Source organism: Perca flavescens, chromosome 2 (genome assembly GCF_004354835.1).
Source record: "Perca flavescens isolate YP-PL-M2 chromosome 2, PFLA_1.0, whole genome shotgun sequence".
NCBI classification, from domain to species: Eukaryota; Metazoa; Chordata; class Actinopteri; order Perciformes; family Percidae; genus Perca; species Perca flavescens.
In genome coordinates, this window is record NC_041332.1 from 3,766,576 (window position 1) to 3,786,318 (window position 19,743).

Genomic DNA, 19,743 nt, shown 5'->3' on the forward strand with positions numbered 1-19,743 from the left:
GCGTAGGCAAAAGAATGCTCTTGTTCGCTGGCGTCTGGGCCAGCAATGTTGAGAAGGATATAAGCAACAATGTTGACAACAATGTTGTCAACTGCTGGTAGCTATGCTAGCCCGGTTCAATGCAACAGGTTGTTCAACGACGACTGAAAAAAAACACTCACTGGCAAGAAGTCTGGACTTGCTTCTGACATCATGTAGAAAGTTAGTATGGGTTGGTATGAGTCAATGATCACACCGCATGTAAATGACTGCATTTAATCCAAACATTCGATAAACGAGAGCAGATACAGACCAGAGATAAAAGTGAACTAGGCCACCGAGCATTCTGTTTGGACAGGAACACACAGTATGGTGGCTCATAACAAACTGCATAATCATTTAACCAAATGATCTACACCAACTCCCCGCTGCAGCTGCAGCTGCCGTGAGGTCAGAGGCTAGTGGATCAGGGTCAGGCTCTGCTTTTTGTTTTCCTGCAGTTTGTTTCCTTGCTGTTACGTTAAAACTTGCAGCAGTATCCCGCCACGGGACACCGTTGTTATTGTAGTTTTTCTTTTTATTTCAACTACTTTTCTTTCAACCTCCAAAATTCGTCCCAAAATTAATTTTCAACGTCCCCGACCCTGTTTTTCATCGGCCCCGGGACGAGGGGAGGTCCTTAAGCACAAGCCCTGGTCTCACGTCAGCGAGCCACTTCAAAATGACATTAGGTCCAGCCCACAGAGCAGCAGGAGCTCTAACTGACTAAACTACACATAAATCACATCAACACAGCTCCTGTGTTGGCCAATGAGAACTAATGCTTGGATACATTTGTGTTTCAGTTTTCTTTCAGTTTGACAAAACTTTTGATTTTAGCAGGAAGCCACGATGACGGCAGTGGACCTTTTTAACACTTTTGAGGATTTAAAAGAAGAGGAATTTAAGAAATTCAAATGGTGTCTGCAGCAAGACATCCTGGAAGGCTACCAAAGCATCAAAGTGTCCAAGTTGGAGAACGCAGAAAGGCGGTGCATGTGATGGTGAAAACCTGTCAATTTCAAGGAGCTCTGAAGGTGAGCAAGAAGGTTTTAGAGGAGATCAACAGGAATGATCTGGTGCAGAGTCTGCCAGACACCAGCTCAGGACCACAAGGTCAGTCACCCTTTTTCATTTGTATTTTCAGGAAGAAAGAGTGGGTGTACATGAGAGAAACAATACTTGTAAGGGAACAGATTGTTATTTGTGACTTGCTGATACAACTTGTGCACTCGGCACCAACACATTCTCCAGCTATAAACATCGCCATGAACGATGCATCATTTAAGATTGTAAACAGATAATAAACTATTGTATAGATTAAAAAAACTAACATTCATTTCAGTGTCGTAATATTATTGCAGTGGAATTTCAAGTTCATGGTCTGTAAGTTGAGTTAGTCGTACCCAGGTCCCATTCAGGTCAGTGGCCTGAATGAGACCTCATAACCTTTCCAGGTGGACAAGTACTTCAACTCTGTGGGCCCTATTTTAACGATCTGAAACGCAAGTTTCAAACATGAAACGCAAGTAGCTTTGTGGGCGGATCTCTGGCGCTGTTGCTATGATACAGGTGTTGCTGCGGCCTCTCGGGCGCATCTCCTCAAGTCTGGAGAGCATTGCTGCAGCCATGGAGCGTGGGCCTCCAAACGCACCACCTGCTCCTGTTGTGCCCCTTCCTCCTCCCCCCACTCCATCTCCGTCCACCCGCTCCACCAGGAGCACATCGCACATTGCCACTCCCGGACTAGATCCCGCCGGAGTGTCCATTCCCTCCATAGTTCAGCATCACGTCTCCTTAAGTCCTCTAATATTTCCTCATTTATGTCATCAACACATCCATGATTCATGGAAATGTTGCGTAAAACACAACAAGCCACAAAGAATGCTGCGACTTTTTGAGGACTGTAATGTAAAGTGCCTCCTGATCTATCCAAGTATAATGTCCTTGTATATTATGTATGGTTTGCAAAAATGAGAACTGCTGCATCCGTGTAGATGAGAGAAGCAAAGTGTATGTGCGTTGTACACACGCTACATTATGGCCAAGCATACGGCCATAAAATAGCATCTGAATAACGCGCCACTGACTTTAGACTAGCGCTACTGTCTTTAGACTAGCGCCACTGACTTTAGACTAGCGCTACTGTCTTTAGACTAGCGCCACTGACTTTAGACTAGCGCTACTGTCTTTAGACTAGCGCCACTGACTTTAGACTAGCGCTACTGTCTTTAGACTAGCGCCACTGACTTTAGACTAGCGCTACTGACTTTAGACTAGCGCTACTGACTTTAGACTAGCGCCACTGACTTTAGACTAGCGCCACTGACTTTAGACTAGCGCCACTGACTTTAGACTAGCGCCACTGACTTTAGACTAGCACCACTGACTTTAGACTAGCGCCACTGACTTTAGACTAGTACCACTGACTTTAGACTAGCGCCACTGACTTTAGACTAGCACCACTGACTTTAGACTAGCGCCACTGACTTTAGACTAGCACCACTGACTTTAGACTAGCGCCACTGACTTTAGACTAGCACTGCTGACTTTAGACAAGGTTTTTCCTGGTCTGTAGCGGAATTGTTTTCTGAAACTCCAAAATAGCACCAGGGAACGTTCACGCCTGAACACGCCTCCTCTTTTTGCTGAAATGCCTCCGGGAGCGTAAATTCATTCCCTAATTTAACGACGTGAGTCTGTGGAGGGAAAACTCCGCTGTGCGTTGGGTGCAAAATAGGAATGATACATGCGTCGGTGTACAAAGGCAATTGTGCTGAGTGCAAGATAGGGCCCTGTGTCTCTAACAGTAACAGCTGTATGATAAGACTGCCAAGATCAGGGAGGAAATCAACACATAACACATTCTGCCTGTCTGTTTTAGGCGCCCGTAATATCTTTCAGGTCTTTATAAGGTTCAGCTAAACCTAATGCCTCCAGCATGAGTTTAAATAAATGACGTTCCGGCACTTTGGATTATTGACAGTTTCATACATCGCTATTTCCCATTCGTTTAAAATAACGCCAAATATCCATTCCAGCGCACCGCTGTGAGTCCATGAACAAATGTCTGTGCACACTGTCATGAAAGCAGGACAGTCGCATACTATCTGTCACTTAAACAGGTGAAGATCATGTTGCCGGTAGCCTACTAGTTACAAATAGGCTCGTTATCAACACGGTAACGTGCTGCAGGTCTGTTGTTTTTAGCTCAGGTAGAAAGAGAATATTTGGTTAAAACAAATCGGTGATGCTGTTCTGCCCTTATTGTTCTCCGTGATCTCTATGAAGTATGTAGCTGCAGTGTTTTTTATGTGGACTGACTGCGTAGGACTCAGTTTAATATTTTGGCCTTTGCAATGTTGTAACTTAGCAGGCAATTTGGCCTTGTGTACTCTGATTAATTTGGCATGCAGTTATCACACCAGTCATTATTTAGTTTAAATAAAACTTCAACTCCTGGCTGTTTTGGAAGATGGAAATAACAAGAATAACATGCAAAGGCATAGATTTGCAGGGGATATGTCCCCCCACTCCCCAATATTTAGAAGAGGTAGATTTGCCGCTCTTAAAAAATACAAAAGTACCCAGTCCCTAAAGATCTAAAAATAATAGGGATGCACCGAACCCAGATTTTTGGGGTTCTGCCGAATACCGAACCCACTAGTTAAGATCCTGCCGAACCCCGAACCGAACCCTACTTCCATCCTTAAGACAGTAAACACATTAATGAAGTAAACAACATCCACAGCAGTGGATTTTTCATTTTATTTTAACTGTAAAAAATAAAAAAGAATAGACAATATTATATGCCTGGCACACAAGTGGGAAAAACTATTTTTGACAAGGCCTATGTTTACCCTATCTCAAGATCCAACCAATATAAAAAAATATTAGCCTTTTAGATTTATAATCCCATAAAGTAGGCTACCCCCACGCTCTATTCACATCGAAGGAATAGAGCATTGCCAGATGAGTGACAATTTTGTTTTGCAAATTTTCACTAACCAGTGTATGATGAAGGCATGTTGGGTGGGTGAAATTAGAAAGCTAACGTTAGCTAACGAGCAGCAGCGGGATATTCAGTTGCTCCGCTCCCACTGTAGGGAGACTCATTTCCAGAGAGAACAGCTGACAGCCCGGGAGAGGCTCGGTCTGGTTAACAACTCGTATTCTTTTGGATGTTTTATATGCAAATGTCTTAACAGCGGCGATGTTGTGTATTGTCCAGGGTCCTTGCCACCACCAGACAAATCGGCATTGCAAATTCAACATGTAGTTGACTGGAATCGCCTTCTTTTGATTGAAAGTACTGCCAAACAACACTTTTTCTGCCCAGAAATTCCATTTTCAATTTCTCACAACCTACTGCAGTTGCTACTGCATTTCGTCTTGCTCCAGCTACGTCATTACGTCGACCACGTAACTCTACAAAGAGTAGTGAAGTAACAAGATAGTTCAGTTCAAGATGGCGGAGCTGCAGCTCTGTCATGGGTGCGTTTGTTTGCAATGGAAAGTTCTGTTGAGTTTCGCCTCTTGTTACTTCTATACTCTTTGGCAGGAGCAGAAACTCAACACGTTAGCCTCCTTTTCTCACCTCTTGTTACTTCTCTTTGGTAGCGTTCGGTTCGGTCGGAAAAAATTCTAACGTTCGGCAGTACCCGAACTCCGTCAAAAAGCCCAAAGTTCTGCCGAATTCCGAACCGAACTCTGGGTTCGGTGCATCCCTAAAAAATAATAATATATCATTCTTACTTGAGCTGTCCCCAGTTATACATGATGTGTAGGTGAACTAGCTATTACCAAGATGTTAGGGTTGCCAGGTCCCACTTAACCCCTGGTACAAATGGAATAACAACTTTAAACTAATGGATTACACAGTGTGCCTATCCAAGTGTCCAAAGGATAATCTACACATTATTTATTACACTCATGAAACATTTTGAGCATGAAAGTTCAAATTTAGTGGCCTCTGTCCCATTCTAATGCCACACACACACACACACACACACACACACACACACACACACACACACACACACACACACACACACACACACACACAGCTGATGGTGTCGATGCGACTCAGCTGTTCAAGTCCTTAACGCCGACTGTCGCTAATTTGCATCAAACCCCTTCATATCCGACTGTAGGCGAGATAGCGTGTGTATTCCCCCCAATGCCGGTTTGTTTACATGCGATACATACCTAGGAACCTTTTGCATGCACTGGTTTCTAGTAGGACCGGTCGGAGTGGGAGATACATCCGGTTCGCGGAAGCGAAATTAAACCATATGCTATAGACAAAGGATGTGTACGAAGCACGATAAACCTCTGGAGCTGTTCTGTAAGACCGACCAGACATGTGTCTGCATGCTCTGCACTGTTTTAGACCACAAGATGCATGATGTTGTTCCTCTGAAAGAAGGATATGAAGGAAAGAAGGCAGAGCTGGGGAAGATAGGGGCTGAAATTCAGCAGATGATCCAGAGGAGACGACTGAAGATTCAGGAGGTCAAACACTCAGTCGACCTCAGTGAGGAAGATGCAGACAGAGAGATAGCAGAAGGTGTTCAGGTCTTCACTTCTCTGAAGGAGTCTGTTGAGAGAGGCCTGAATGAGCTCATCAACACCATCAAAGAGAAGCAGAAAACAACAGAAAAACAGGCCGAAGCTTTCATCAAAGAGCTGGAACAGGAAATCTCTGAGCTGATGAAGAGAAGCACTGAGGTGGAGCAGCTCTCACGCTCTGAAGACCACCTCCATCTTCTCCAGAGTGTCCAGTCCCTAAACATCCAACAACCTCCACCCACCAAGGACTGGACAGAGGTCAGCATCCGTCCATCATCATATGAGGGGACGGTGGTGAAAGCTGTGGTTCAGCTGGAGGAGACACTAAGTAAAGAGATGAAGAAGCTGCTTGAGTCTGAGCTGAAGAGGGTCCAGCAGTATGCAGTGGATGTGACTCTTGATCCTGATACAGCACATCCTGATCTCATCCTGTCTGATGATGGGAAACAAGTGAATCATGGTGATGTGAAGAAGAATCTCCCAGACAACCCAGAGAGATTTTTTAATTTTGCTAATGTTTTAGGAAAACAGATTTTCTCTTCAGGCAGATTTTACTTTGAGGTTCAAGTTAAAGGAAAGACTGAATGGAATTTAGGAGTGGCCAGAGAGTCGATCAACAGGAAGGAAGACATCACACTGAGTCTTGAGGATATGTACTGGACAACATGGTCGAGAAACGGAAATGAGTACGGAGCTCTAGCTGGCCCTCCTGTTGTCCTTCTCTCTCTGAAGTCTCCTCCTCAGAAGGTGGGGGTGTTTGTGGATTATGAGGAGGGTCTGGTCTCCTTTTATGACGTAGATACTGCAGCTCTTATCTACTGCTTTACTGGCTGCTCCTTCACTGAGAAACTCTTCCCATTATTCCATACTGATAATAATGATGGTGGTAAAAACTCTGCCCCTCTGATCATCTCTCCTGTCAGAATAAATTAATCACTGATTTCATTTCAGGGATTGATTTATTTTTAATCAAAGGAACAAATGTACATATTTATAAATTTTACATCTTATTTTCTACAGAATCTGTTTCCTGTGGTGACTGATTTACACTTTATTAGGGGTCCAACCCGAGTCTGGAAGAACCACACATAACCACGCGTTCCCCAAATTCAGCTGAATCTCCTGATATGGGCCACGCCTATTTCCGCCTAGAGTTTTATGCGCAAAAAAAAAAATCACGATTTACCGGAAATATACTTTTTCTAACTCATCCTAGACCGTGTGACTGATCTGTACGAAAGTTGGTACCTAGCATCTCCAGTCTGACCTGACAAAAATGTATCAAACAAATTTTTATTGGATGAAAAACTTTGCCATATCTTGGCAAAAATAAATGCTATCATCGCAAAAGTTTTTTGATGATGATGATAGAGGCCACGCCCAATTCCGCTAAGAGGTTTTTCAACAATATCGCGCAATGCACGAATCCAGGTATGTAGCATCTGCACCTGACCAACAGTTATCAAAAGAATTTTGCTATGTTAAACTATTCGCAATTAAGAAGCAAACTAATTTTCGGAGCTAGACACAAAACACAAACTTTAGCATATCTCAGCCAAATTAATAGGTATCAGAGCAAAACTTGGTACTTTTGTTCAACATCCAACTCCGCGCCTCTTTACCAAATATGGTGAAAATCAGCCTTTAGGGGGCACTATAATGAACGTTGACGCGTTTTGGCAAATAAGTCAATGCATTTATTAAATGGGAAAATATGCAATGGCAATATCTCTGCCACAGTAAATGCCATCATCATAAAACTTGATATTATTGTTTGACATGCCACTCTGCGGTTCAACACCAGATTTGGTGATGACTGCCCTTTAGGGGGCGCTATCATTGAGGTAGAAGCGTTTTGGCCTTTTACTGAATGAATGGGAAATTTGCCATTGCATTTCACAACAGACTTTGGATCTCGCACTTTGTCTAATTCCTTGACTTTTGCCTTGCTGTCATGCTTCGGGTTCTTTGGGTTTAAATAGATATCGTCCACATAACATGTGTCATGATGCATCAAATTAATGTCTTGATTTTGTAATCACATACACGTTTATTTGTATTTGATGTGCAGCCACAGAAAACATATGGCTGAATATTTTATTGTGTCATAAAGCTTCATTTAAGAGTAAGGCCTATTACATCCCATAGTGTCTACAGAACACAGTATGTGTCATTGTTATACCGGGTTTAAAAAGATAATGGATGTTTCAATCTTGTCTGAAAAGTGTTTTGGATAATTACTGGTCACTTTGGCCATGTTTTATTTGTTTCATCAATACTGAGATGCTGTATGAGTCAAAGAATTCTGTAAATATGTGATTGTAGAATAAAAACTGTAAAATAAAGCAGTTATGGAACACAAGGCCCGAGTAAGTAGTGACTTGAGCACTGGAGGAAATGTACAGTAAGCAGAGCTTTGTTAGCAGTTCTGTTCTTTAATAAAAACTGGTCTACACAACAGGATGTGGACATGTTCTAATAAGATCTATTGCAGATATCTAGAAAGTTCTTTCTGATTAGAAATAGTTAAATACAGATATCTGCAATAAATATCTAGTCTAGCTACTAAATGTTAAAATGCCACTGCTATTTAAGGGTTTAATTTTAGTTTTGACTAGTACAAGTTGTAGATATCTGGAAAAACAATTGCTACAAGTAAGAATGTTAATGTGGATATCTTTAATTACCATTCTGACCAGTCAGAATATAATTTTGACTTGGAGAAATGCTATTATAAATATCTAAAATGCAACTACAGATAGGAGTGTGGTTTGATTAAATGTTAAAACGGCCTGCCACAGCACATAAGAAATTTTTCCTGTTTTCATCTATAATTGTTCTGCAGTGCTTCTTCTTGCGTGTAACATCTGACAATAACAATATCTTTAGTTTTCTGTGTTGTAAGTTGACATTATTGTTTAAAGACACATTTCAATACTGACAACAATTGTTGTATAATCTCTCAGAAAGAGTCAAACAACAATAATTGCTAACTGCAGGGTATTAACATTTGAGAGCTGACAGCCTTCCTAATGTCCGAGTATGTCTCCATGACTCCATGCTCCACTGCAGCAGCAACAACAGACCTCCATGTAGACCACTACCTGGTGTTGTGACACAGAAGGACCACTAGATGGATCACAACACAAAGGAATGATGAGACAAAGTTACTGTACTGCTACCACGCTGACGTAGCCTGGATGCCAGCTGAATTTAGCTTCGCCCACAAGATTTGAGGTCGGGAAATTTGGTCTGGACTTGATCCGTTGTGGAACAATTAGGCCTATGCTCGAACAAGAGCAGTTGGGACCAATCAAATTGTCAGGGCGGGCTTTATACGATGATGGACAGATACAGTAACGAACAGTAACGTCTCTCTCACATACACACACACTCACACACACACAAACACACACACACACACACACACACACACACACACACACACACACACACACACGCTACCGGTGAGAGAGAGAGAGAGAGAGAGACAGAGACAGAGAGAGAGAGACATGCTGGAGGGGCTCGCTGCCCTGTCGGAGAGTCTGAGCAGGATGGATCAGAGACTGATCACACACTTAATTTCAGTGAGAGATGTGAGGAGAGGAGAGGAAGATCAGATTAGAGGAAGGTCAGAGGAGAGAGGAAGAGCATAGGAGAGGAGCAGGAGAGGAGAGGAACAGGAGATGAACAGGAGAGGAAGAGCAAAGGAGAGGATGAGCAAGGGAAAAAGAGAGATCTGGGTGCGGGGGGCCCATCTAAGCTTATCTCGTCCTGGGCCCAGGCAAGACTGTCAGCTGGCCTGCGTAATAGACTTGACCTGTTTCAATGGCTAATAGAGAAATCAGCTAGTAAGCTATAAACTGTAGAAATAAAATTATAAATAATCCATTTTATTTCTATGTTCCAAACAACTTTACGAAATGGCAGAGTTTTAAACGGAGCGGAGCCTCAACAACTGCCCGAAAGCTTGGTAGTGTTATATGGTGGAGCGAGATAGAGAGAGACTGGAGAGAGGGAGCGCCCAGCGGCGTTAGAATCAGACGGTAGCATCTGTAGCGAGCACGTCACTATCACTAACGTTATCCACATTCATATTTACACGCAACAAACGATATATCCAGCTTCAAAAAAGTCTAAAAGTCGGGAATTAGGACGGAAGTGCATTGTGCAAAGAGTGGTTGCTATGGAGACAAAACACCGTCTTGTCTGTTGACAGTTGAGTTGAGTTCCGTTGCTCTGATTGGTTGTAGGTTTACCAATGAGTGCCGAGGAATTTTCTTTCCTGGTTCGGTTGTAACACGCCCCATAATCAGAGCCCAATGGTGCGGTTTCAGACTCCCATTCTGACTAGAATCTGACTATGACCACGTCAGGCTAACTCTGACCACCAAAACAAACAGCCTTTTTCAGTTTAGTGGGAAGATTTTTGTTAAGATTTTTCTAAAAGATTTTATGAAGTGTTATTTATTCCAATAGCACCAAAAGAATGATCATGATTTATTGCCATTTGCAAAATAAACCAATTCTTAGTGAAACCAAGTCCATCTCCTAGGTGCTTATTCTTGAAACTAGAAACATGCACATTGTAGCAGAGTCTCCTTTGCTGATGGTGATTAACCTGGTGAATGCTAAGAAGTCTCTGTGTGAACTGATTACTTGTTGAGTATTAAATCTCTTAAACACATTCCACTATAACACAAGTAACATACTGTCAAAAGGCTTTAGCCTAACATACAGAAATATAGTTATCCTAAAACTAACATTTAGATGTTTGACTTGGTTACAAAAATCTTTAGCTTCAATGACAGAAGTATACAGTAGTCAGCCCAAAACTAGTCTTGCTTTGCCAGACCTTCCTCCACAGCGTCTCAAGATAGCATGGTTCAAAAAGGGTTGTACTTAGTGTCTTAATTAATCCTAGCTGTATTCTGGCCATAACATGCAAAAAAATAATCATTGTCATCTCCCATTCCCTTTAAAAGCCAGGCGCGTATGGACCTTGGAGCATTGCTGTTATGATGGAGGATTTGCACCGTAATATTATTATTTTTAATCTTCTGCATGTGTGTGTGTGTGTGTGTGTGTGTGTATGTGTGTGTGTGTGTGTGTGTGTGTGTTGCTGTGTGTCCCTGTGTGTGTAACAAGCATAGTGTGTGTGCGCTGTGCACGAGCCTAGGAGCATTTTACTAATGCTCTGTTAAAATAACAATGAAATGCTGCGTTATTGACTTTAGACCAGGTTTTTGTTGGTCAATGGCGCGATCACTTTCCACTGCCTCAAGATAGTAATACTCCCAGAATGCACCTGAACACCCCTCCATGTAAGACCATCATGCCTAGGGGCGCACAGATGGGCGCAGGTGCATTTGCCATTTAAACAACGTGGGCACTGGACTACTAGTAAACTAGCAAAGACACTTGCGTCGGGTTTTAGGGTGCAAGCTAGGGCCCTTAGGCGTTGTGTGTTTTAGCCCACACAGTCTGTAAATAGCTATCCATATTTAAACTATTCCTGACGGATCAAAAGTTAAATCACACCTTATTTATTATTTATTGACTCCTTCAATTTAAGGTTTATCAAGACATGCCACTGATGGTTAATGGAGGATATTATATTACTAGAAACATACACTCGCTACTGCAGGGAGTTCTATGACATGTTTGATTTTTAAAACATGATTTTGGGCATCTGATATTAGTTTATGGCAAAAAAATACTACTTCTATTCGTGGCGTACTTTAGCCTATATGGAAAATGCTGCGTTTTCACAGGACTTGTCAATGCTTACTGCACAATCATCAAGTAGTTTCTGGCATTTTCCGAAGTAGCCTGTGTAATGAGGACATTCCCTGTCTGGGCAATCATTGCAATTCTTACAATGTTTGTCATGAATTATTTTGCTGATCAAAACACTGAAGACGTGTTCCTCTCTTTGCTTGGCAGCACACGCAGCATCTCAGCTGAGAATGGGACTGATACAGACAGACAGACAGACAGACAGACAGACAGACAGACAGAGAGACTGATACAGACAGACACACAGAGACAGAGACAGAGACAGACAGACAGACAGACAGGCACACAGACAGACAGACAGAGGGACTGATACAGACAGACAGACTTGTGTCTCATTACTCACATTGGTTTGAAGCGGAGGCTATAGTGGTTGTAAAATGTTCGTGCATAGAGAATCACCACTTGTTCATCAAAAGTATTTTATGAGAATCAAAAATGAATGCAATAAAGTAGCAGCTAGACTTAAATGAGGCTGTTTGGCCGGCAGCCAACACTTATGAAAAGCCCTGCTCATATCAACCACAAAAACTTAAAGAAACCCTTTATATTATTAAAAGAAAAGTGCATGTGTACATGTCGAGACATAAAGAATAAATGCTTTCATAGCCTATGATGTGATTGTCAGATTGTTGTAAGGCAGGGGTCTTCAACGATGTATAAGCCAAGGACCCCTTAACTAAAAGAAAGATGGATCAGGGACCCCCTACTACATATATTGTACAAATTAAGTTCCATATTCAACTGGGCCTACAATAACGTGTTAAGCTTTATACATACCTTTTTAGTGATTAGAATACTAAGCTATTAAAATATTAATTATTGGCATGTTTTTATAACTCATGTTTTAATGTTAAACATCCATGTGGCACAATGAATACTTAGGATGAACTGTATCTGTGGCTGGCTACCTTAGTGACAGTAAGCCTATCATCAATGTCAGTTTTTTTCACAAATAGGCTGATTTATATTTGCTAATAGTATGTGGGATTTCATTTTTGAAAAAACTTTCAAAACATTTATAATTAATTTGGTGACCCCCTGAAGTAACTCTGAGGACCCCATAGGGGTCCGGGACCCCCTGTTGAAGATCTCTGTTGTAAGGAAATATGAAAGTCAGAAATGAAAGTCAATTCTTTATAAACCCCTACTTCATGTTCCTCCATTAAGAGATTGTTAACCCTAAGATTCCTGAAACCAGATAACCAATCAAAAACCCTTAATAGGTGAGGAAGGAGCATTATACAACAAGTAGATCCGACAATCTGATTTGTCGACTAGATATTTTGAAAATGAATGCAGTTCGATTGTGACATTTATTTATGTATTTGTTATAACTCTCCCTCTATCTGTGTGCATTCATGTCCCATTAATGCATGTTACTAACTTAACTTCTTCCCCAGAGTTCTTTCTTGCAGATTTCCTTGGATTGTGGCGGCACCTGGATCCTGTTCCCAGCTGCTGCCCTGGTCCTGCTAAATGACCTAAATACATTATTAAAAAAAGAAAGAAAAAAAACTCTGTATAAGAGCTTAAATGTGTCTGACACATGTTAGATCACAAGAAACATTTACACATCTCCAACACTGAACACAGGTGAGTAAGAAACAGCACTGATTAGCCCTTCCCGTCAGGCAGGTATGGAGGAAGAAGCAGGAAATAAAACACATTAATGATTGGCTGACATCTACTCTATCTGTTGGACAAGGTTTGACGTATATTCAGACTTGAGACTTGGACTCTGAACTTATGAAGGTGTGATGGCGTCCTTGGATCAGATTCACACAGACACCCAGACGGACGAGGAAGAAAAGTAAAGAGCAGCTTGGTCTCTGCCAGTGTTTCCTCGACACACGGAGGTAGAAAGAGTCTGGAAGTGGACCTGAAGAGTTCAGCAGGTGAGAATCCATACCTACAGATTGGCATGGTTTTATGTCGGTTAGCCTAATAGCTGGTTTGATTTGCATTGAGAGATGATTTTATGGAAAGTACTCCATGCCAATCTGTAGGTATGGTGAAGGGTATGTGATGATGTGATGATGTGGGGGTATGGTGAAGGGTATGTGATGATGTGGGGGTATGGTGAAGGGTATGTGATGATGTGATGATGTGGGGGTATGGTGAAGGGTATGTGATGATGTGGGGGTATGGTGAAGGGTATGTGATGATGTGATGATGTGGGGGTATGGTGAAGGGTATGTGTGATGATGTGGGGTATGGTGAAGGGTATGTGACGATGTGATGATGTGGGGGTATGGTGAAGGGTATGTGATGATGTGGGGGTATGGTGAAGGGTATGTGATGATGTGATGATGTGGGGGTATGGTGAAGGGTATGTGATGATGTGGGGGTATGGTGAAGGGTATGTGACGATGTGATGATGTGGGGGTATGGTGAAGGGTATGTGATGATGTGGGGGGCTATTTTAATTCCAAAGGCCAAGGGAACTTTATCAGGATGCATAGTATCCTGGATCCATGAAATAACTGGCCTTTATAATAAACATCTGCCTCTATAGGAATTTAACATAGGGGTGTACTCACTTTAGTTGCCAGTGGTTTAGACATTAATGGCTGTGTGTTGAGTTATTTTGAGGGGACAGTGCATTTACACTGTTATACAAGCTGGACACTTAATACTTTACATTGAAGCAAAGTGTAATTTCTTCAGTGTTGTCCCATTAAAAGATATAATGAAATATTTACTAAAATGTGAGGGGTGTACTCACTTTTGTGAGATACTGTATATACTTTTATTTTGTTAGTAACCGTTGTTGTATAGGTTAGCAGCGCGTGCTTACATGTCTCTCAGCAGAGTCAGCAGCTGGTACGTGTTCCCAGTAACGAGAAGTGAAGCGCACAAAGAAAAGGTCATTTCCTGCTGTGCGCTATCTCGACTTCTTTTACAATCGTCTTGTAAAAAGGTTTTTCTGCCATAAAAGCAACCCTTGGCACGGCTGCACCGGCCATATAATGCCGCGGCTTGCTGGTCTTGTGTGCAGGTCACGAGTCAGATTTAATCAGCACCAGGAAACAAGTTAGATTTTAATCTCTGCTGACTTCACTGCTGAGGTATGAGGGAGTGTCAGAATGTCTCCATCAGCCTGAATACTTCATTCTCTGAAACTTGATCAGCTGTTTGTTCTCTGACTCTACAAAACTACTCAGAACCATTTATGAAGGCAGAGTTGTTTTTGATTGGCAGGTGTTTGTCACAAACTTCATCCCATCAAAAGTGTAAATCTGTCTTAGTTTTGATTTGTGGACACACATCCTCAACAACAAGATAACAGATATTTATTATTATTAGGGCCCGAGTGCCGACAGCGGCGAAGGCCCTATTGAAACTGAAGGAATTATTATTATTTTTCTTTCTTTCTTTCTTTCTTTCTATTATTTTCCCGTCAAATGAATTGCCTTTTTGAGGGGCTTAACATATTCAAAAACTCACCAAATTTGGCGGTCGCATAAAGTCTGGTGAAAATTTACGTATTTTAAAGGTTTCGGGAATAGGCGCACGAAAATGGCTCGCTAGCGCCCCCTAGAATGTTAAGAAAATTGAGCCCCTGCAGTGCGTTTAACGTAGACTCACGAAACTTGGTACACATATGTAACATGTCAAGATGTACAAAACACTTCATTAGAGCCATACCCTAAACCCAACGGGAAATCCACCATTTTGATTTCAATGTTCGAAATTAGTGCGATTTTGGCCATTTCCACATGTCGTACTTTAACGAACTCCTCCTAGAGATTTCATCCGATCAACTTCAAACTCGGTCTGTACCATCTTAAGACGTTAAAAATGAAAAGTTGTTAAAAGAAAAACTTTTCGTCATAGGGCGTGGCCGTGGCGGGGCGGCCATTTTGTGCGTTTCGCCGCCGAAACAGGAAGTGGGTGTAACTCGAGTGTACGTTGTCCGATTACCTCGAAACTTTTCAGGATTCATAAGAGTCCAACCCTGAGGACAAATCATGGTTTGACCCGCCCCCTATGCTTAAGCCCCGCCCTCTTTCTTAAAATTTGAACCATTTAAGATAGACCCTTGTGTGAGGTATCAATGAACTCAGCAGAGACTTCCTTCTTCATTGGTGATGGTTTGGCCCGCCCCCTATGTTGAAGCCACGCCCTTTTGAATAAATGCTGACCCATCTAAGGTAGATTCTTGTGTGAGGTATCATTGAACTCAGCAGAGGCTTCATTTTTAATTGGTGATGGTTTGACCCGCCCCCTACGCTTTTGCCAAGCCCCTTTTCACAGCTAATGAACCGTATGACGTAGAGTCTTGTGTGAGCTATCGTTGTACTCGGCGGGAAGTTCTCTTTTCATCGTTGACGATTCGCGGCATCTGAGTGCCACGCAAATGCGCGGTCGCAAGGAGCCGCGTCCGCCGGTAACCCCGACGCGCGCAGAGGCGCGAGGGCCCGTCCATCGCTGCTCGCAGCTTTAATTATTATTATTATTATTATTATTATTATTATTATTATTTATAGATTTTTCATCTTAAAACCTACAAAATGTAATTTTCTGCCGCTAGGGGTCTCTCAATCAAAACAACGGATGTAAACACAGACTTTTGATGACGTTGTGTAGAAGCATTATGGGAGTTGTAGTTTAATACAATTGCATATTAAAATATATGTGTTCACGGATAGGTTTATCCATTACAGTTTTATCCTTGTTACGTTTAGTAACATTTATTCATGTCATTCTGATGAAATAGCTGCAGTTTCCCCCACATAATTACGTTTCCTTGATTCAATTTGTATTGGTAGCTAACATTAGTTACTTGGTTGACCAGTTAGTGAGCAAGCAAGCTAACATTAGCCAGTAGCTAAAACCACAATAAATATCACAATATATACTTATATATATTCACTTCAGTGTCACTTTCTGGATGTTATCAGCACCGGGAAAGGGTTTGTTGTAAGGTTACTCAACACCTCTGAGAGACTTCGCTACTTCGCGGCTGGGGCTGTCTGCCACTTATCTCCGGGACCGAGCCGTGGCCCTGGAGATACCGGCCGAGGATACGACTACATCAATAGGATGGCTGCACGGTGTTGCTTTCGGACTCTCCCCACCTTCACCTTTTGTCCACAGGACAGTAACTATTTGTGGGTCAAACGTAACTGTAAAGAAGACTGCTAAAAGCTAAAGGGGGGAGAATTTCAGCACAACACCGTGACCAGCCAGACTCGGACGCCTGGGGCTGGAGTTTGTGCTGGCTGGGTTCGGATTGCTGTAAGTTTATAATAGTGGCTGGCTGCTGGCTAGCTGTGGACGTGTCGTGTCCCCGGGGCTGTTGTCTACTTTTCATCCTGACTTTAGTCCCTTAGCGGCTGGGAGTGAGGCAGAAGAAAACAGGGTGGGATAGCTGGCTAAATTAACATTTGATATGTCTTCTATACAGCTAGCTAATGTTACAACCCGGTCTCACGCCAGGTCGTGAAATAGTCACGTTATTTTGATTAATTGATACGTTTACAGGTCACGATTTTGACATTTATCTTGTGTACACGTCACAAATTTTGAACGTGGACAGGTCACGATTTTCAAACCGGCTCTGGGGGACGCAACAACGGGGAAACGATGCGCCACACGCCGGCCACAACAACGGGACGGACCGCCACATGTGGGACGCGATCCCCGGGCGCACAACAACGGGGAAATGAAACGCCTCAACAGCGGGACGGTTGTGGTTAGGAAGAGAATAACGAGGAAAGGAACTGCAACACATGGAACGCGATCCCCGGTCTCCAGCGTGAAAGTCCTGTGTTGTTCATTAGCATGAGCTAACGTTAACGTAGCAAGTTAAGCTGGATCAATTGATATTGAAATGTATCTATAAATACGATCTCTGCTGTTTTACTGTGTTGTAAGTGGCGTGTAATCAATGACAAAATGATGCTGTATGGCAGAAATGGTTATTGAGTATTATTCTTTCGGTGACATTTGATTTACGATTACTGTCGAATATATCATCTTGGTGCCCATGTTTTGATAGAAATTAGAGGAACCAGAGGGGTCAAAGGTTTTATGATGCCACTGACGGGCAACTAAAAAAAACGTCCCGTTTCATTAAAAGAAAATACCAGATTTCGCAGGTTTGAACGTTGTTGAAAACATTTAGCATAGTGTAAGTACACAACTCAACAAAATATAACATAGGTATAGTAATTTTTAGACATTTTAATGCAGAAATGTTACATATTGTACCTTTAAACAAAATAATTAGGGTTAACTAAACCATAACTAACAGGTCCAACATCAACAGAGGTGTTTACTTCTTTTCAAGAACAGTAAGAAATAATTTGGGGGTTTGAAGTTTTGACTGAAGACACCACATTGTGATGGACATTTCTCACATTCCTGTCTTTCAACAGACAGACAGAAAATAATAAGCAGGTTGATCACTAATGAAAATAATAATTTCAGCCTCATATAAAATGGTTTAAAACAGTAAAATGCAGCTTACACCTGAAGGAATCAGTAAGAATACAGATTATAGTACCACACCCACAGGGGACATTTTACTGTCCCGTTTACGTACATTTAGCTGATGATACTTATGTATTTTTATCTATGTAATGTTTTCAATGCTGAACTGTTTGACATGGTGATATTAGTATTGGTATTAGTTTTACTGCACATTAGAAATTACTGAGAATCAAATCAACACAACAGACATCTGAATTTCTGCGTTTAACAGTTTAAGAAAACTAACTTGAGATCAGAGATCAGCTGAGAGTCGTTCAGCACTGAAAAGTGTCACTTAACAAAAGTTGAACATGGAAAAACATCTGCGTCCCAACACAGGACAAAGTGAACTAATGCTACTTGTTGCTGAAGTAAACGTAGGTTGTAAGCTAAGATCAGTCTGTTCAAAGATTTTGAATATATTTTTCTTCTTTATTCACACATGTGTAGATATGGCTGCTGCAAACTATCTGCAATCTGAAGATCGGTTTCTGTGCTCCATCTGTCTGGATGTGTTCACTGATCCTGTCAGCACACCATGTGGTCACAACTTCTGCAAGAACTGCATCACTGAACACTGGAATACTAGTAACAGGTGCCTTTGTCCCATCTGTAAGGAGGGTTTTACCACAAGACCTGATTTGAGAGTCAACACTTTCATCTCTGAGATGGTTGCTCAGTTCAGACAGTCAGCTCAACAGAAAGTGTCCAAACCAGGAGAAGTTCCCAGTGACGTCTGCACTGGAACAAAACTGAAAAGAGAATATGAAGGAAAGAAGGGGAAGACCGAGGCTGAAATCCAGCAGATGATCCAGAAGAGACGACTGAAGATTCAGGAGATCAAACACTCAGTCGACCTCAGTGAGGAAGATGCAGACAGAGAGATAGCAGAAGGTGTTCAGGTCTTCACTTCTCTGAAGGAGTCTGTTGAGAGAGGCCTGAATGAGCTCATCAACACCATCAAAGAGAAGCAGAAAACAACAGAAAAACAGGCTGAAGCTTTCATCAAAGAGCTGGAACAGGAAATCTCTGAGCTGATGAAGAGAAGCACTGAGGTGGAGCAGCTCTCACGCTCTGAAGACCACCTCCATCTTCTTCAGAGTGTCCAGTCCCTAAACATCCAACAACCTCCACCCACCAAGGACTGGACAGAGGTCAGCGTCAGTCCATCATCATATGAGGGGACTGTGGTGAAAGCTGTGGCTCAGCTGGAGGAGAAACTCAGTGAAGAGATGAAGAAGCTGCTTGAGTCTGAGCTGAAGAGGGTCCAGCAGTATGCAGTGGATGTGACTCTTGATCCTGATACAGCACAATCGTTTCTCATCCTGTCTGATGATGGGAAACAAGTGAATCATGGTGATGTGAGGAAGAATCTCCCAGACAACCCTGAGAGATTTTCTAAGTCTGCTAGTGTTTTAGGAAAACAGAGTTTCTCTTCAGGCAGATTTTACTTTGAGGTTCAAGTTAAAGGAAAGACTAAATGGGATTTAGGAGTGGTCAGAGAGTCGATCAACAGGAAGGGAATCATCAACCTGAGCCCTGAGGATGGTTACTGGACGATATGGTTGAGAAATAGAAATGAGTATAAAGCTCTAGCTGGCCCTCCTGTCCTTCTCTCTCTGAAGTCTCCTCCTCAGAAGGTGGGGGTGTTTGTGGATTATGAGGAGGGTCTGGTCTCCTTTTATGACGTAGATGCTGCAGCTCTTATCTACTCCTTTACTTGCTGCTCCTTCACTGAGAAACTCTTCCCATTCTTCAGTCCCTGTAATAATGAAGGTGGTAAAAACTCTGCCCCTCTGATCATCTCTCCTGTCAGAGTAAACTAATCACTGATCTCATTTCAGGTATTGATTCATTTTCAATCAAGGGAACAACAGT

At 42.2% G+C, this 19,743-nt stretch overlaps 1 protein-coding gene across 1 annotated transcript; it reads left to right on the top strand.

The window, feature by feature from the left end:
* Positions 1-13,227: 13,227 nt before the first annotated feature.
* Positions 13,228-19,727, top strand: LOC114545708 (E3 ubiquitin-protein ligase TRIM21-like). Its single transcript, XM_028564160.1, has 2 exons — positions 13,228-13,283; positions 18,316-19,727. Exon 2 carries the CDS (start codon positions 18,318-18,320, stop codon positions 19,689-19,691), a length of 1,374 nt encoding a protein of 457 aa, XP_028419961.1. The 5' UTR covers positions 13,228-13,283; positions 18,316-18,317; the 3' UTR covers positions 19,692-19,727.
* The last annotated feature ends 16 nt before the right edge of the window (positions 19,728-19,743 follow it).

Coding starts and splice junctions, on each gene's coding strand:
- LOC114545708 (XM_028564160.1), top strand. CDS start 18,318: ATGGCTGCTGCAAACTATCTGCAATCTGAAGATCGGTTTCTGTGCTCC.